Raw genomic sequence first — 18,759 nt, forward strand, 5'->3', positions numbered from 1 at the left:
TTTGGAAGATTAGCTCCAGAATGTTAAACTACAGGAGATGCATCGGAAACACAATGCTAGGTCATGTATTTTCATTCAGAAAGGACACATTAATTTGGGAGGGAAGATATGGAAGAAGAAGAGAAAGAAGGGGGTTGCTTCCTTGTAAAATAATGAAATAATCAAATAAGCAAAATTATTTACCTCTCTTCACAAAGAGCCCCTCGTATCAAGTACACAGCTTACATTTTTTTCCCCCGCAATATTGCTCATCTGTGGTGTTTTATCATTACATTCCCTTCACATACCACTCTTCACTTTTAGATTAATCTGCCAAAATGAGATGCTAAGGATTTGCATACAGATTTGACTACACAAAAATAGATCTGGAATTAATAACAGTCTCTATATGTTTTAATTTCTTCTAGACTGGAGTACCCTTGCCTCCAGCAGTATTCTTGGCTTTGAAAGTCATCAAGCTGATTTGTCTGCTCTTAGGTTATGATGCCACATGCTGCTACACTGTCCCCTGCAATCAAAGTGCTCGCAGAGATAGATTCCATGCCTTCCCCTAACAAGTATATTTTATAGATTGGCAGTTTTGATCTCCCCTCCCCAGGGGGATAATCTGCATCTTAACAGGTTTCTATAGATACATCTGTCATTAAATATGCCATCTTATATCTGCATCAATTTTCAAACTCAAGTTCCTCCTAACTTTGAAGTGCTATAGCAAAAGTTTAAAATTTTCTGCCAAAATTCAAATTTAACAAGTCTGCAATGTCCTCTTGAACTATTTTTTTTTAAATACTCCAGGCAGCTGGGAGAGGGCAAAAAAAGAGCAATATGTCTCTTAAAAAATAGGAAAAGGAAAAAAAAAAGTTTAAATGGTACTAAAAATAATGCATACTTTCTCAGAAAAAAATGGGGTAATTCTGAGATAATTTCTTAAACTTCTCTACAGTCCTTTCTATGAGGAAAGGAGGGAAAAGGCAGGGAGGCATCATAACGACACTTGAAAAGAAATATTTGAAAATACAAACCATGCTATTAAATTTGATGTCAAGCAATAGCAGCTAATGTGGTAATAACCCATCAGTTAAAGAAAGAGAAGAAAATATCTGGCTGGGTAAATAACAGAAAATTTACAGTTCTGTCAGCACTCACTGGGCTTTATAAACAGAGCGATGATTGCGCACCACTTTGTCATGAGCAGCTTGCTTTGAGGACTAGAGTTTCTGCGAGGCAAGGAGTACCCTTGGGACAAGCCTGTGTCTTTCTTGCTCTTACAGACAGGAGAACACACTCACAGAAAGCCCAGCACCCAGCTCGTGGGCTTACAATGTTTTTACACTGCCACAGTCACTGTTGCTCGCTCCCTTGCAGGCCATAAACCCTGCTTTTTAAGCTCTCCAAGACCCGTAAGTTCCCAACTCATGCAACAGTGCCCCTCTACATGGGGAAGTTGCTGGAGGATTCCAAACCCCACCTTGTCCAGCCCTTTCCCACACATGGGAAATACTTTGTGTTGTTACAGCCCCCCAGACAGTCCACAAACTGCACTGAAAAACACCTTCAACAAAGACACTTCCAAAAAGAGAAGGGGGGGAGGCAGTAGATTCAACACCATTTTCCCCATCGAAAATTTATAATCCCTATTTATAACATGTTCTAGTAAGACCCCCGTATGACTTGAGAAATCTAACCCAATCCAAATCCCCCAGAAAATCTCACAACTCTCTCCGAAGTCCCCAAGTGCTAGGCTGCGTGCGCGAATCCGAGTTCATTGGGAGATGTGTAAAACTACATGCTGGCAAAGAGCTCCCACGTGTATTCCTTCCAGCAAATCCAGGGAATATATAGAAACGCATGACATGCACCCCAAGGTGCTCTGCTATTTTAAAATAGAAATCTCTCCTCTCTTACATGTCTGTGTGTTAAACACAAGATAATCCTTCCTCAACATGCAAGCCCACTGCCTTTTACTTCATCCAGCCCAGGTGCAGTGAGGACAGCTGAGCTGGAGAGTATTCTCCCACCCTAAGGAGTCCCCTGGAAGATGCCAACAGCAGCTCTAACACTGCTCCACCCCGGATGCAATCCAGCTGCAAACAAGAGGGGCACAAGCCCGAGTTTGTTTGGGGGCTGTTTTGTTTTTTTTTTTTTAAATCATTAAAGCCTGATATTTACATTCAATCTAAGAAGAATCAATGGCATCAAACCTATAATGTCAATGCCTGAAAGGTGTGAGATCCATTATCTTTATTCAAATATAGTAATAATAAAGAAACACTGTTCCATATACAGACTAAGACTGGGTCACTGAGGCAATTTTTATGTACTTGTTAACCTCCCGCTCCAGGTAATTTCTGTGCCAGTGACACTGCAAAACTTGATTTGCTTAGATACTGTAAATTCTTATTTATTCCAGATCTATTTTTCATAGAATTTTAGAGGCATTTACTGAGGAAAAATTTTCTTCTCCTCACAACAAAGAGCATACTGATAGTAAGGTAATACTCTTCACCCCAAACCACTTGCAAACTCAGAATAATTCCCCAAGATATGTGATCCCATCATTTCCTTGGTCAAAATCTCCACCATTATGGAAAAAAATAATAATAAAAATAAATTAAAAAAAGAAGAAGCAGCTGTTAAATACAAATCAACTGTACAGGGTTGGCTTGCTTACCGCCCCCCCCAAGTTGAGTTGCCATGTGCACGTCAAGATGTGATTTTAGCTGACACCCTTAAGGTCAGGCAACTCGGACCTCGGCAAAACAACAGCATAATACTTTGCTTTAGAGAAAACCTTTCACGTGCTAATATCTTGAGCACTTGAGGCGGAGGGGAAGCCTCGTTATCCCCAGCTGCAGGTGCAGGAATGGCCCAGAGCTGAACTGCCTGGCAGAGGTTCCCTGCCCCTCTGTCCCCAGGGGCACTACACCCATATGGGAGGAGGAAGGTTAACGGGTATAGAAAAGTAGGTCTCCAGATTTGCACGTGCGCTCCACGAAGGATGCAGGCAAATGGGCACAGTTCAAGTTCTTGCTCTTATGGAAAATATTTCCCTGCTTCTATAGGGAATGATTGTTAGTAATGTTGAACTCCAAAGGGTTTGGTGCATTTCGTTTCTCTTTCACTCAAATACTTCACTTTTCAAGCATGCAGTTCGTTTGTGAAACGGGTCACGGTGTCAGATGTTAACTGGGGCCTGTAAGATTCATCTTTCTACAAAATTTCAAAACCATCTGCCCGATGCTGTACTGTCAATACAGAAAACTTATTTTAATGAATTCTCATCTACTTTCTAAAATAAGAAAATAAAATAAAATGCGGGCTGTGAAAAAATAAAAAAAAGATGAGAAAAAACGATGACACACATATAAAAATGTGTTCCACAATATATGGAGCTCAGAAAACTCGAGAACTGAACGCACTTGTGCTGACCAGAGGGTCCGACTAGTTCCAGAGTGCAGAAGGCTCCCTCTGAGCCTTCTGGCAGGTTAAAAACCCCAAAGGGGTGGGGGCAGCTTAGGAGTCCCTCTGTCACCTGAAACACCGGCCACCCATCTCCTATTGCCAGTATGTGCTTACACTTACATGGCGTTTTGTTTAGCACACTCCCCCTCCCTGCTGCCTTTGCCATGATTTTATGCTCTATTCTTTTTGATTCCTTCTCATATTTGTCCCAAAGGAGCAGCAAAGTAAAGCTGAAAATGAATCCCAATAATAATAATAGAAACCCCCTAAATCTAGTCAGCTTTTGATTAGCAAAGCCTTTAGAAGACAAGGTGCTGTAGCAGAGGCACTGATGGTTTGGCTATAGAGTAAGTAAATGGTCGGTGTGCCGGTCATGTTTTGATGACTCTCTCCACTAATACAAGGGCTAGAAACTCATATTATCACTATTTAATTTATTCACTTACTAAAAAAATGGGCACATTTTCATGGTTATCTTGCCAGCTGGCAATAGCAGACTGACTTTGAGAGCTCTTGCTGATGACCCGTATTTCCCAGAAAAAGCAGCAGGGATACAGCTCAAAAACATCCCTAACTCAGACTAATTTTTTAATTACTGCATTTTAGGCCACATACTTCAAAATTAGGTTCCCTCCTGCATTATTGATTACTTTTATGCTAACACCTTATTTTTGATGACGAACAGTGGATTTTTTCAGCAATGACTACTGATGTTTTTGGATAACAAAGCATCTCTCTGTATTCCCCTGCCCCTGAATATACACATACTGCGAGCTACATTCTGGCCCTAAGCAATTAATTAATAATAGAAAGCTAGCTACAGTTATTGTATCTCCACCCACTTTTATTTTTAAAATAATTCTATTCAATACACAGAAACCCATTTTCAATCTGAGTACATAATTCAGATCAATACCCTACTGAAGTATTGCATAGTATGCTCTCGTACTTCATAATAACCTGTCAGAATCTAGAAACTCAAAACTGCTAAGCATTTTCTCAAAAACTATACAAAATACAACTGAAAAGTCCTGTCTATCTTATTCCACTGCCAAAACATTGCTCCTTACTGTGACTTTACAACAGAAGTTATGTTGTTAGCATTTTCAAATATAAATGGAACAATACTGATAAAATATTTTTTGTCGTTTTGCCCAGTTTTACAGAGTTCATCTAACAGGCTTTCACTTACCTCTTCCCCTGATTCTACAGCTGTATTAGAGGCATATCCTTGAACACAATATCACACTGCTTCATTATATAAGTGCAGATTGTATTTAAACACAGAGGCAGGCATGCATTTCACTTACGTAACTAAGCACATTAATTAATCCTCAGCACAATTTTCCCTTTCCTAGCATATCTGGAAAGACTAAAAGTAATCTTCAACCACTCCCACATTTGACTTAAAAATCCCTATCAAATACTTCCTTGGGGGTTTTTTCAGGTTTGGTTCTTTGGTTTTGGTATATTTTTTTTTTCCCCAGAAAAAAAATGAAATAAAAAAAAAAATATTACTTTTTTCATGTACTGGAGCAAGGACCACACTGATGGATGTTTCTACTGCTTGTTCAATGCTTTTATACGAATATGCTTAACACAATTTCCTAAAAAGCTGTTTTTCATAAACAGAGACTGACAAATGTAAACCACGGGGCGGGGGAGGCGGCGGGGAGAGGAAATCAAGACACAGCAGTAGTAGCGTCCACGTATTTGAATTGGCCATCACAGACACACATCTCTCTCGACTGATAAAATAGGAAAGGTAGTGAATAAACAGGGTAATGCTCTGAACACGCCCCACTGGTACCCTAAAGCAGAAACCCTGTTTCCGTACCATACCTGGGTCTCAAAGCCCACTGTGTGCACACTTCAGGATTAACACACAGCACAAACTCTACAAGACTCTTTCAAAGCAAATTGCTGAAGAAAGCAACCCGAAGCGCCTGCCAGGGATCTTGGTGATTTTCTGCATTCTGTCATGCTTCTAATTCCGAAATCATCATTCATTATTTAAGTGTATATGCATAAAAATAGATACCTGCTACATCGCCCACCAATGCTTGGGAATCCATTCCCATAAGGTACTTAATCCGTACAGGCAGAAAGGTACATCTGCAAGTTGCTCTGCTAACCTAAATGACATACTTCGAGAAGCACAGCAAAGTCCTAAGTAGCTAACTTAATCTTTCATTCACATACCATCTTTTCACCAGAGGCATCCCAGACCATATCAAAATCCCCAGAGGGTATCTACACTGAAGATGGCAATCACTGAACGTTTTCCTCAAGGGCTGGCCCCATTTACTCATTAACTTCCTTGATAAATATTACAACTTTATAACCTTCCATGACACACTTCTTACTAAAAGGTGGATATTTTTCTGTCAAATCTTCTGTAGACAGCATCGACCTTATTCCAAAGTAACTAATACCAGAAAAGTCACTACAAAGACGGATGACACAATGTCCTCAACTCCCATCAATGTGCACATGTAAAATAAACTAACATATCATTTGCAACTCAGTCTGATATACTTTTTAAGATTACAAGGCCTATGCTTTCATTTCTCTGTGCCATAAAGCTATGATTACATCCACGGAGTCCTGTGCACTTGTTATGGACAGTCAGAGCTATGCACAATTTCTAATGAAGGTCATCTTGGCCTGTAACAATATCCTAAAGAGCAAGCGGGAGCAATTCATACATCTGCCTTCAAGACCCGGATCGACACAAGCCAGCGAGCACTTAATTCTCCATTTCATTATCAGGAATAAATGCAGTGGTACCAGATCATACTACAGAAACTGGGTCTTGTTTTTTATTTTTAGGAAGCACACAGAATTTGTCAGCTGAAATTTTCCAAAAGTGCATTATCATTCCAATTCACTGTGATTTATGAACGGTGACTGGAGGTAGCACATATGATATATGCAGCTTTGAAACACAGAGAGATATTTAGCAGACAAAAAAATAATGTATAGGTATGTTATGCTCCTATACTTCATATCAGGCTTAATTGTACGCTTCCAGGCTTAAATTCTTTGAAATACCCATCTCCTAAGACAAAACTTATCATAACACATAAACCAAAGAAGATTTATTAGTTTCATTCGAGACAGTATTTTGGTATTTTGTTAGTACCTCAAACTGTGTGAAACGTTTTCTACCTGATATCCAAAGAAGACCATCCACCACATATCCTGCATGGCATGACAGCGATCGATCAAAGGACTGTACAAAGGTCCACTTGTTCTTCTTGGGGCAATAGCGTTCCACTGTAGGTAACACTTGACGCAATTCATTTCTGCCCCCTACTGCATAGAGGTACTCGTCCACTGCTCCCAGCACAAAGTGTTCCCGACAGTTCTTCATTGGAGCTATCTCAGCCCAAGAGTTAGTGCGGGGGTCGTATCGACAGGCAGTTCTCACCGCACAAGTGCGCCCTGTGGAGTGCTCTGCCTCTCCGCCAGCTACAAAAAGAAAGTCTCCCATGACAGCAACACAGTGGTGGCTTCTCCCTACAGGCATAGGTGCTAGCTCACTCCAGTTTGCAATCCCTGCGATATGAACGTTCTCTTGATCTACTGGATTGAAGTATCTCAATTCCTTCACCTTACAGATTTCACGTTTTTTCCCACCGATAATGTAAAGAGTGTCTGACTGGAAGCGAGGTTTTGTCCTTCTGGTTTGCCAAACTGGCTGTGCATAGACGCTCTGGTGGTAAGCCAAGGCCTCATTAATAAGTGCTGTCGCAGTTTCACTAGCTTGGACAAGAGGATGAGAAAGAGCTACGGTATGCAGTGTATCCACATCCATAAGGCCAAAGCGGACATACTGGAGGAGTTCATCCATGTACTGGTAGCGGCAGTTGTGTTCCAACCACCTCACAGCCAGCTAAAAGTGGGAGGAAGGAAGGGAAAAACAAGACACCAATTATTTGTGTACAATTCTGTCAAAATTTGATCTTTTGAAAATTGCTTGCATTCCAAGAGCAGCTACATACTTGCCTTTGTAGTAATATCAATCAATATAAAAAGCAGACATGAAAGCATGTGAGTCAATATAACAGATACCTACTAAAACTCTATCTACAATATACATAAAAGCATTGTATTGCACCAGTCCCCCTAAAGAATTTCCACAGCATTATCAGCTTGCAATACTGCTATGCGGTACTCTTGCTGTGCAAACTGTTAGTGATGCTGTAGGAGACCACAATATCCCAGAATCAAGCTGCTGGAGCAATAATATAAATTTAAGGACTATGTGGTCACTGGAGACCACAGGTACACTAGAAAGAAAAGTAAGATTACAGTTAGATGATTAGAAAGAAAAGCCCTTTCTCCCCTCCATCTTTCATTCCATTTATGACAAAATATTGAAGGAATATAACAAAATACATACAGAATACTTCAATATTTTTTCTTCCTTCTTCATTTATTTTATTCATAAAGTGGAGAGAGGTGTAAAGGGACCAGAAATTAAGGCAGAGAAGAGAGAAGCAGAGAAAAGGCTCTGCTGGTTTGGGACTGACAGAAAGCAGCAAGAAAGACTCCAAAACTGTTCAGCAACTGCAGCCGGTATCAACAGCCAAAATTAAACACAGCCTTTAAATTACATAAAGCATATTGAATCCAACCAGCTCTAAAAAGAGGCTAGGAAGGGCCTAAACAATTTCAAGAACTGTTGTGTAACCTCCAGGGATGAAGATACCCAAACTTCCTCAGTAAAACCATTCCCATGCTCAGCTATCCTCTCAGACAGATTTTCCTTTTACCTATGCAGGAGCTCTAAACCCTTCAACTCATTGCCCCATTTTCCACCTTTGGGTTCATATTCCAGAGCTCAGGAACCCCCAGACCAATCGTTGAAATTGATCCATCCATACAGGATGAAAAGCAGTTTACTACCTTCCTTTTCTCCTCCACCTCTGATGCATTTTAATATGTGCGTTGTGATTTCTTCTTCTCTGAACCAAAAAGTGACCTAAGATGGATTGAGAGACTTTTTCCAAACCTCTGTGGCTTGGCTCACAGTTCTCTGTTATTGAAAGGAAATCACCCTCTTTCTTAATGTTTGCTGCTGCAAACTGGGTATAATCTTCCTCTTAAGGCTGTAGTAGTAGCGAATAGATTGGAAGGATCTCTTTGATTGTAACAATCCACGCCATTCTTGTTTGTACATCACTATACAAGACTGCCGGTGCACTATGATATTGCTGATACATTTTTAAGCTTATGATGGAGTACTATTCCGAACTCTTTTTTCTGCAGAACTTCCACAAAGTGTCACGCTTTCTCTGTCATTACTGAACTCTCTACTATTTACTTCAGACCGCTGCTCCAATCTGTCAAGATCATTCTCAATCCTAATTATGTTTTCAAAAGTGCTTGAAGACCATTCCACCTTCTGATTGTCCAAAACCAAACCCCATATTATTCTTTCATCCAAGTCATTAACAAAGACAACGACTAGTTTTGGATGAGGACAGACTCCTCTACTTGATACTTCATTCCATCCTGACAAAGAACTCGTGGAGCAGGAGTTTCTAACTAGCCGTGCAATAAGAACGGTTTCAGCTAAAACTTCCTGCCCTGTACTGCTCATGGGAATGTCACATGCAGGAGCTGAAAAGAAAGGCTTCTGTTACTTATGGCTTTCATATATGCATGGGGTATCAAATTTCTTGCTGCTTCTGTATTCTGTCAGAGAGGGAAGATGACAAACCAAAACCATCTTCTTATTAAGATTAATTTGAAACACTTTTTCTCCACTGTGCGATTCAACCCCTGTGAAACAACAAATCAATGAAGGGCATCAAAAATTGCAACAGTAGTTCAGTCAGTTAAATGCTGCATTTCAAAATGTGCATCAGCTATATGTACTGAGACTCGCTACTAAAAGTTGTTAATTAAATATATTTGAAAGTGTTTATGGACTTGAAATCATTGAGCATTATATTCATATGTTCTAAATGCACCAAATCCATGTGTCAGGTGTCTCCTACTGAGTGGTTTTAGGCAACTCCCTACTCCATGTCTTAGGCCATGTGAATCATTCCTCAAAGTCTTCAGAGGCACTTAGCTCTCATCATTGACTAGACACTTGAAATTGAAGTGGAATTGAGGCTATCTTCATCACGATGAAGACACCAACTGAATTCATATCAACTGAATGATGTGTAGGTTGCTATATTAAAAGAGAAGAATTTACAAAAACTGAGTTCTTATCTGTCATCACTTGCATCCAACAGATTGGTTTCTTTTGCTTCTAGTACATGCCTTCACTCACATCCAAAATGGCATTGTGGAGGTATCACCTGTGCTATAATGACAGACATTACAGACTCTTAAAAGACATGCACTGATGTAAACCTGGTCTTGGTAACCACAAGGCTTTTAAAAGGAAGTTTAAAATTAATGCCTGTTAATATCTTAGAACTTCACCCTTCCTCTTTCCTTTACTGTCCTCCCTCCCGCCCCGCAATAAATACTATATAAACACACAAGCAACACTACATACATTTGTACCTTTCAAAGACACAGTATCTGCATTCATTTCTGTATATGGGATGTGTGACGATCTGCAGCAGAAGGGATGGACATTGCCATTACAATACATTTTCTCTGCTGCATGAAGTTTGGCAAAAGCAACTTGGTTTATGCTGAGTTTGGTCTGTACGGACAATATTCCTGGAGCTGTAAAAAGTGTTTCACTGAAACCAATAATGCTTAACGTTTCTCTAAAATCACAGAATTTCTAAACCACCACAGTGATGGTGCAAAGTGATACAAAGATTCTGTTGGCACTAATAGGAGACGTACAATCTATTCCTGGTCTTGAACCAAAACTTTTTCCGTCCTTTCCTACACTATTTCATCCCCATTCAGCTGCCCTGCATCTTTATTCATGAAAACTTTTGAATCTTTCCTAATTAAATTTATTGCAACCTCCTTGGGATCCTCTACATGCTGCACCAAAAGGTATCTTTGGTCTACTCCCACCTCTCCTTTCTGACAAGCAACTGCAACAGCAATGCGGAGGGTAAGGTGAATCCCAGGCTGTCTTTTGTGTAGGTTGCTACTGGCTCTTACCAGACTCCACATCTGAGGTCAGTTTGCAGTGGAGTACTGCAGTTTACCATATTAATTTAGAAAGCAGGGCTAAGAACCCTGCACATCACTGTATCACCTGGATGGTCTGTAGGCATTTGATAGTCAGCAGAGAAGCTCTACTGCTTCTTAGGGAGGCAAATGAGGTCTGGGAATCACAATGTGTTTAGAAGCTCCTGTCCAGATCAACTCATGCTATGGTTGAACAGAATTTGACTACAGTATCCTGTGGCACTCCAAGGCAGAGAAACGGCCGTAAGAGCTAAAAGCTATAATGTTTTTATCTCCTTGTCTTGCTGTTGATAACAATGACTGTTACTCTATTTTAAATGCCATAAATTCACTTTGGGACACTCCTTAAAAATAACTGCTAGGAATTTAAGCTACAAATGTAGGTATTTTTATGTATATTCATAGAACACAGGAGCAACTCCTAAATTGTGATACAAGGCTATGGAACAGGTCATATGGGTTTAGGGACACTCATAAACTGAGCCTTAGACTTACACATTTGTTACGCAGCACGCATTGTTATCGTGCTCTCTAGCAGAACATGGTGTCTCGCACTATGGAGGCATGGAAGAAAATCAAGTTATCTGTGTGGGTGAAGAGATATTCTAGTCACTGGATGGTTTGGAAGCTATTGGAAGGCTGGAGAAGTTCAAAAGAAAGAAACTTAAGTTCCCAAACAAGTCTTTTGCTTGTAGTAGAAATAGTCACTGATGGACTGTAATACAGTTCTAAATTTCCTTCAGTGTAAAGGAGGCAAATATAACTCTTGTGAACATATGGCAGAAATGCAAACTTCCATGTAAGATACCAGCAAACATTTGTATATTTATCAACACAAGTTCTACCACCTTTATTCAGTTTTACATTTAATCCAGACTTAGAAACCTGGTGCCTGCATAGAAACTCCAAAATTCGCCCCATCTATACACTAATTATAGCACCTATTTTTTAGCCTCTCTGGCAGTAGTGATTAGCAACTATAATCAGTATTAGCAAAATAAACTCAAAGCCATTATACGCTTTATGACACTGCAAGGAAAGACATTCAGGCTTCTCTAAGGAAATACCAACAGCACTTGAAATTACAACTGTGTTTAAAACGCAAACAAGTAAGCAAGCAAAAAAAAAAAAAAAAGAGACCATTCACAATTTTGAGGTTTAAAATATTTGTATCGCTGTTAAATAATTTACAAAAATAAGGAAAGACTCCTAGTCCTAGTGCCCTATAGGCAAATTCTGTTTAAACTGCTAGAAGCTTCTTTTCTATTAATTTTAATGTATGAGTGTGTGAGAAACGGAAGCTACAGCCTAGTGCCTATATCAACTTTAATAAATAATATATTTTGCCATATTCATCTTCTAAACTAAGTAAATGACAAAAGTAGACCCTCAGAAGGACAAGATTTTCAAACCAGATTAATTCCCTTATTCTAAAGCCTTAACCCAAAGGATTTTCCTTCTCCAAGGTTACATTACTTGATTTAGCAATGGAGTACATTCTCAAAACATGGAAAGATGAAAAATATATTGTGGCACAGTTGGAGCATACATCTAAGCACACCTGCATGTTGGATTGTGATTTCATTGCATTTTCAACAGCTGCTTCTGCTTTCAGCATGGTGCTTCGACAGTCCATTTCCCAGAGCCTCAGAGCATGGTCCTTCCCTCCCTGCTGTTAATGGTGTAGGTACTACATACATACCACAGCCAGAGAGGGCACAGAGGCAGTGGAGGTTAAAGCTGATTTAAGAGTTTCACTCCTGTTGAGGATAACCCTGCAATAAGTAGTTACCTGGTCTTTTGGGCTGCCAGCTATCCCAGGAAGCAAGAGAGGCGGTGTGCCTGTGCCTTGCCCATTCAGCGTCCCCCTGCGATCCTTCTCACGCCACTCTGCTGGGAAAGGCGCCAGACCTTCACTTGACATCACAGCAAGTTTAGTAACCAGAAAAGCCAAGCTATTTTATGAGTGCAAAAACCTTGACCTACTCATTAGACCCAGGTTCACTTGGAAACTACTTTAAGTCACAAATTCAGCATCAGGGAAAGTTTCTGTCCACCGTGTTCTGAGAAAGAAAACGCTCCTCTAAGCCTGCGCTCTGTGAGAGGCAGGGGCCGTGGGAACTCCGTTAAAGTCCTCCTGGTCTGCTCTTTAGTTGATGTATTCATGTTGTAGCCCTACAGACTGCAAAGGAATTACGCTAGTTTATACTATCTAAGGTCTCTAATAACTGAGATGAAGCCAAAAAGTGACAGTAGCAGAAAAAATGAGGGGTTCGGAGGTTTGGGGAGTTTTTTAGCAACAACAAATAAAAGGAAACATTAAATTTATAAGGTTTCAAAACAATGAGATCAGATATATCCAACACAAATTATCCGATTTCTGCCTGACAATCTGATGATAATATATACCAGGGAAAGAACCACAAATCTCTTGTTTCAACACAAATCTCACCTGAGCAGTCCTTCTTTTGCTTAACATAAGCAAAAATTTTCAGCCAGAAAAAAAATCAAATTAATATCTTTGTATCATTAGCATATTGGACAGTGCTACAGATCTGCTCCTGTTGATCGATAAGCCAAGAAGAGTCGTGAAACCAACACAGTTACTACAGCAATCACTTTAAGGCACCAAGGGAACTTCAAAAAACAATACTTTGACTTTACTAGTTCAGTGTTTAAGAACACTAGAAATACATATTTTGGCTCTAAACCTGCACATGCTTTGGCCTTTTGTTGGATTTTATGTAATTTGGCAAGCCTCAGGTGCTCCAGACTGGAACCTCTTGCCTCAAAACCACTGTCTGTCTCACTAGGCTATTGTCAGCACCACCCTGGCTCTTCAAATCTCAAGTCTAGGAGCAGAATCTATGGATAAACCAGGACATTTACTAAAGCTCTGAAACAAAGTCCACTGAAGGCTATGGAGGAACCTCCACCTTTCTAAAATGAACAGGGATTTCGAAAGGGCCTGAATTTGGATCTCTAAAGCGTCTTATTAGTCTTCTCTCTCTCTTTCTCCAGAGACTACAAAGGACAAAACCCAGAGGGTTTAGGATATTCATTTAAGCATTTTATTTAAGTAAGGTGAACTAAATTGGTCTGTATCACCCATTTAAGGATAAAAACACATGGGTGAAAAATTCTTGCTGGGAAAAAAAGAACAACACACACACACACTTTTTCAAAGTCATGAGTTACATGTGAATATTTTTAGAAGTTAGTAACTAACCACGCAGCACAGCCTCCAGACTCTCTTTGCAATCGTATCAATCAGGTACTACCTTACAGTTGTGGGCAGCATGGAAAATGAGTGGCTCAAGCCTACATGCAGGAGAGCCTTAAAGATAGAAATCTTTTTCTTCTTTTTATTTTGAATTAAAAATGTGCATAAAAATAAGACTGTAATGAGCTGCATGTAGAACAATCAAAATTATGAGGTATTTGCATTTCTTTTGCACCTTGAGCCAAACAACTACAAAATTATGCATAGGATTCTCTCAATCTGAACACAGTAAATATTAATAATCTCTGAATCAGCAATGAAACGGCTTTTGCCCCTGAACCCTGAAGAGAGACTTTCCAACTCAAAAAGTTGTAGTACAGTGACTGAGACCGTATTTACAAGGCACCGAGCTGAGGCATATGTGTGTAGCGTGTGAAAATAAAGCTGTGCCATCCCCCACCCTCTTTACACAGAGGCATTTTAAAATTACCTGTTTGTCAGTTTTACAAATGGGTGTCTACGTAAGCAGCCCCGTGTGGCGCTGCGTTAGCAAGCAGGCACACTTTCATTTGCACATTCTGATTTTACAATCAGAATTAAAACATTTGCTCTGTTCAGGGTGAATTGATAAACAGGGATTTTAAAATTTCCTTTTTTTTTTTTTTTTTTAATGTGAAAAATGAAAGAAAAATGTTCCTCTAGATGTATTATGCCTTTGGGCTCCATTTGAGGGAAGGGGAAAAAAGACAGAGAAAGCTACTGTGAAGGTCACAGAGTGAAAGAACTTCCTCAGGGCACAGAATAAATTAAATCCCAAGGAAAAAATAAAATGTGATTTCCAGAGTGTGAGGCACAAACTCAAAATGACAATGATTGACAGCCAAACTATATCCGTGCAATATCGAAGACTGCACGTTCTCATTTACCTCAGTGTAGCCAGCAAGCGCCCATTAAACATCCGTCTGATGCCCAAATTAACCTTCTTGGCAAACTGAAAGAGGCACAAACTATCATAATCAACCTTTCATTATCACAGCAGCCTCTAGTTAAAGGGTCAGAATAATTGTGCCATCAGAGCCCTGATTGTTTTCAATCAACAGACGACTGGAGTGACAGCTCAGTGATGGAGTAGTTTGATGAAACCGCACCAGGCCTAATCAGAGCAGATGAAAGGAAGGCATGATTGGTGCAAATGAACAGTCGTGCCTCTCTTTTTCATTTACAATCTGAAATTACTCTTAAATTTACAGGGTTTTTTCTCCCTTATGAGTACCTCTGAAAGAATGTTTGACTTATTATGAGTTCTGACAGTGCAGAGTTATAAAACACAGGTAGGGTTTTCAGCCCAGGCTTTAAGTGGGTATTCAGCATAATTTTAACAAATTCACTCTTGAAAAGCACAAAATGACTAAAGACTTCCAATGACCTAACCTTTCAGTGCTGTTTGATTAGCAGAACAATTTATCACGGCTCACATTCTTCATGATAAGAGAAGATTAAAAAAAATGGGCAAGGATCTCTTGCAAATGTTTTCTCATAGCCAATATATTTATTCCATTATTGCTCTCCTGTTCTCTCTCACACACACACACAAAAAAGAAAAAAAAAATTAAAGAACACTGCATTAATAACCCTTTTCCTCTTAGAATGAATAACGGAATCCAAGCAAGGGATTGTTTGGAGATGAAAGCAGAGACCAATTATCATGCCACTGACAGCATCAATATTTAGTTTTCTGGTGGGTTGGGTTGTTCATTCCCACATTCTAAAGGATGGGAAATTAATTGATCCCACTAGGTGTTTCTTCCCTTACTCATCGGCACAGAATCAGAGTGCCTCACAAATGAATAAGGGGAAAAAAAAAATAGAAAAACTGCGGACTGCTTAGGCAAAATTTGGAAAGAATGGAAGATTCAAGTTTCCTTCAGCTACAGTTCACTTCCCCGCCCAGCCTCATCCAGCTCCAACCACGTGGGTTCCCATCCTGACAACGGCACTGTAAGGAAGGTGCAGTAAATAAAGAGAACCTCTTTGTATCTCTGAAGGAAGCAAGTATTTCAAATGACGAGCAGTAAATCTTCTGTTCTGTGATCTTGGTCATCATCAGATGTTCTAGTCTGTCAAGCATCACAAAATGCACACCAATGTTCAGGTCAGCATACCAAAACAAAAAAGCAGCTTAGAAGCAAAGTAATATTTGCCTGAAGGGGGAGTAGATAGAGAAGGCTGATCCCAACATGAAAGGCTTTTAAGAAATTTTGTTTCCTGTACCTTTTCCTCACACTACAGAATGGAAGTTTTAATTCCTTAAAAGTTTGGGGCTGTAAGCAGAATATTCATCTGAGTGGAAAACACACAAGTGCCCTCAGCTGAAGCAGCTGTGAGCAGGCTTGCACATCCTTGCTGATACAGAGGATGCCATTTTCACTTGTTCCTGTAATTTATTGAAGTCTACTGTTGATGTAAGTAAGCTGAAAGGACAAGGCTCTTTGGTGCTCTTTCTTTGTACAGTGAGGAAAGTCTTACTATCCTCAGGTAGCATGAAAGCTCCAACCCAGCCCAATTAAGGAAGCTCTATCTATTAGCTCCAAGTCTTAGATAAAAGAAACATGACAAAAGTTGCCCAGTCTGCCAGTGATTTGGCAAGTACTTCCCCCCACAGTGCTTCCACTCGGTTGACCGCTACTTCACCTTTCCTCTTGTTTCAAATATTAAAAGACCCAACCTTTTCCAAGTATAAAGACACTGTTTACAATATACATATGGATTTAGTGAACTCTTGGGAATGACCCCAAAACATTCCTAATGTGCCAGTGAAGAAGGGAAGTAACAGCTTGGGAAGCTGCTACCACATACTTTGCTGGATGGAGCAGAGAGAAGGCTCAGAAGCAAACATGCTTCTCCCTGCACAAATAGCAAAGTCTCACATTCACATTTCCCCACCACGAGGATCACACCACATATTCAAAGACACTGTCATTCTACTATTTGTCCCCAACTCCTACTCAGCCATCCCCACACTAGTGCTAGACCCCTGCTTCAGCAGTGGCACCAGCTTTGTGTAGAAGGGGGCCCCTGAAGTGCATTCCCAGACTGGAGTCTGAGAGCACAGCTGGCAGGAAAGACAAAACATGCATCCTTCCAGACTCAACCGTAATCACTGCCATCCAGTCACAGACCCAAAGCTTCACAGACAGCCAGGGTTTGGACGACTGAGGGATCAGACAGTAGGCTCAGGCAATAGAGAGGGAAGCCAAATATGAGTTATGACTTCGGGAAATACATGGCCCAAAAGGACGATTAGAGTACCCCAAGGTTCATTAGATCTGGAAAGCGAAAGCACTTGTTAGTGTATGTCCCCCTGACCTCTTATCAGTCTCTGCAAAAGCTGCAGTGGATTTGTCCAGAGTACTACTTTAGGAAGCTCTTGGTCTGCTAAATAAGAAGTGCTATACCTCTTGGTTGGAGTTTTGCTGGTTTGGGATCTACGTGATGTCAAGATGACAACCTGCAACTTTCAGAACACCAGCCCTGCAGTCTGTAAGCCACTATCCAAGACGCGGAAATTTGATTTTGATCTTTCAGCACTGAATAACAGGCAGCAGAGTTGTTGGCCAAAGTCTCTAGCAGCACAAATGATGCCTTTCATGATATTATACTGTGATTAAAGTAGAGGTACATAATGCAGCTGTATTAATAGCAAACATTTATCAAAATTAATGGCATTAAAGTCAATCACAATGTATTAAAAAAACTCCTCAGCTTTTCTCAAGTCCTGATAAGATCTATCATCTTAAAGCATTTAAGCTGTAAAGCATCAACCACCAGTTGCCCGATTTCCTCACAGGGCTGCTAGACAAAAATATTGTCCTGCACAGCCTTCAACAGGTACATGGGGATACATAAATAACCTACATGTCTTCGGTAGGTTTCTTAGTCATAATTAAACAGCTCCATTAGTAACAAGTTTCACAGCTGTATTTCCGTCTCAGAAATTTTTAATAAACGTTTCCACACAACATCCTTGTGAGGAAGGCAGGAATTCTTCATACCAAAGATAAACTCTCCACCAACCAAATAGAGTCCCGTGCATTCTCATTCCAGTGCTTTACCGCAAGCTTCCTTCCTCCCTCCCTAGTGCTACACAATGATACTGGCCTTCCCAAAAGGGACATTATTTTATCAAAAAGGTTGTGAAAGAGCTACTGTTATTTTCATTTTTTATGTATGTGTTTCCTATGAAACACATAGAAAAAAATGTCAGTTTCATAATAACAAGTTAAGAATAGAATGTACACTTTTCAAATTGTATTCACTTTTTTTTTAAACACACCTTATCCGATGCATTTATTTTCCCATTTCTTATATTTACTGGAAATGAGACTAGAAAGAAGCCTACCTAGAATACATTGGCTAACCTCACTAAAAATATTTCAGCTTTTTAGACCTGCAATAACTATGATCAAAAATCAGCTTTACAAAAGGCTAGCTGAACTACATTAATATATAACATTATATATGGTAATGAATCATATTATATTAAAACAAAGAATTGCTATAATGGAAAAACTAAACTTTTCATCTACTCAAGCTCAAAGTGAAGTAAGGTAGAGACAGAAGGTAAACTCTCAGCTGTTGTAAATTATCACAGCTCATGGAGGTTTGCCATTTTACACCTTCTGGGGAATCTGAACTTCAAAATTATATAGCACTTTCCTTCCAAGTATCTCAAAGCAATTTATAAGCAGTAAAACTTGAGCTTCTCTGAGAAGTGTACATTTCAACCATTTTCTCAACATGGGAACTAAGAGAGAGAAAAATTAAGTGATATGACAGAAGACAGCAATGGTACAGCTGACACATAATCAAAGTCTTCTGTGCACTCAAGCTGTCGACAACTGAGTCTCTTTATTTCCACAGGATTTTGGTAGTGGAGTTTTTGTGCT

The 18,759-nt window shown here is 39.9% G+C and overlaps 1 protein-coding gene across 10 annotated transcripts in view; it reads right to left on the reverse strand.

The window, feature by feature from the left end:
* Positions 1 to 18,759, reverse strand: part of KLHL32 (kelch like family member 32) — a 131,925-nt gene that overhangs the window by 10,216 nt on the left and 102,950 nt on the right. For 5 of the 10 annotated variants that reach the window (XM_052781469.1, XM_052781466.1, XM_052781468.1 and 2 more), the window contains one exon: positions 6,634 to 7,360. The exons of 2 other annotated variants lie outside the window; for them this stretch is intronic. In XM_052781469.1, coding sequence (XP_052637429.1) covers positions 6,634 to 7,360 — 727 coding nt within the window. Of the gene's footprint in view, positions 1 to 4,654; positions 4,693 to 6,607; positions 7,361 to 18,759 lie in introns of those variants that run through there. 3 more of the 10 variants (XR_008234303.1, XM_052781471.1, XM_052781472.1) reach the window with 3 other exon arrangements.

This window comes from Harpia harpyja, chromosome 3 (assembly GCF_026419915.1).
Source record: "Harpia harpyja isolate bHarHar1 chromosome 3, bHarHar1 primary haplotype, whole genome shotgun sequence".
Classification (NCBI taxonomy): domain Eukaryota; kingdom Metazoa; phylum Chordata; class Aves; order Accipitriformes; family Accipitridae; genus Harpia; species Harpia harpyja.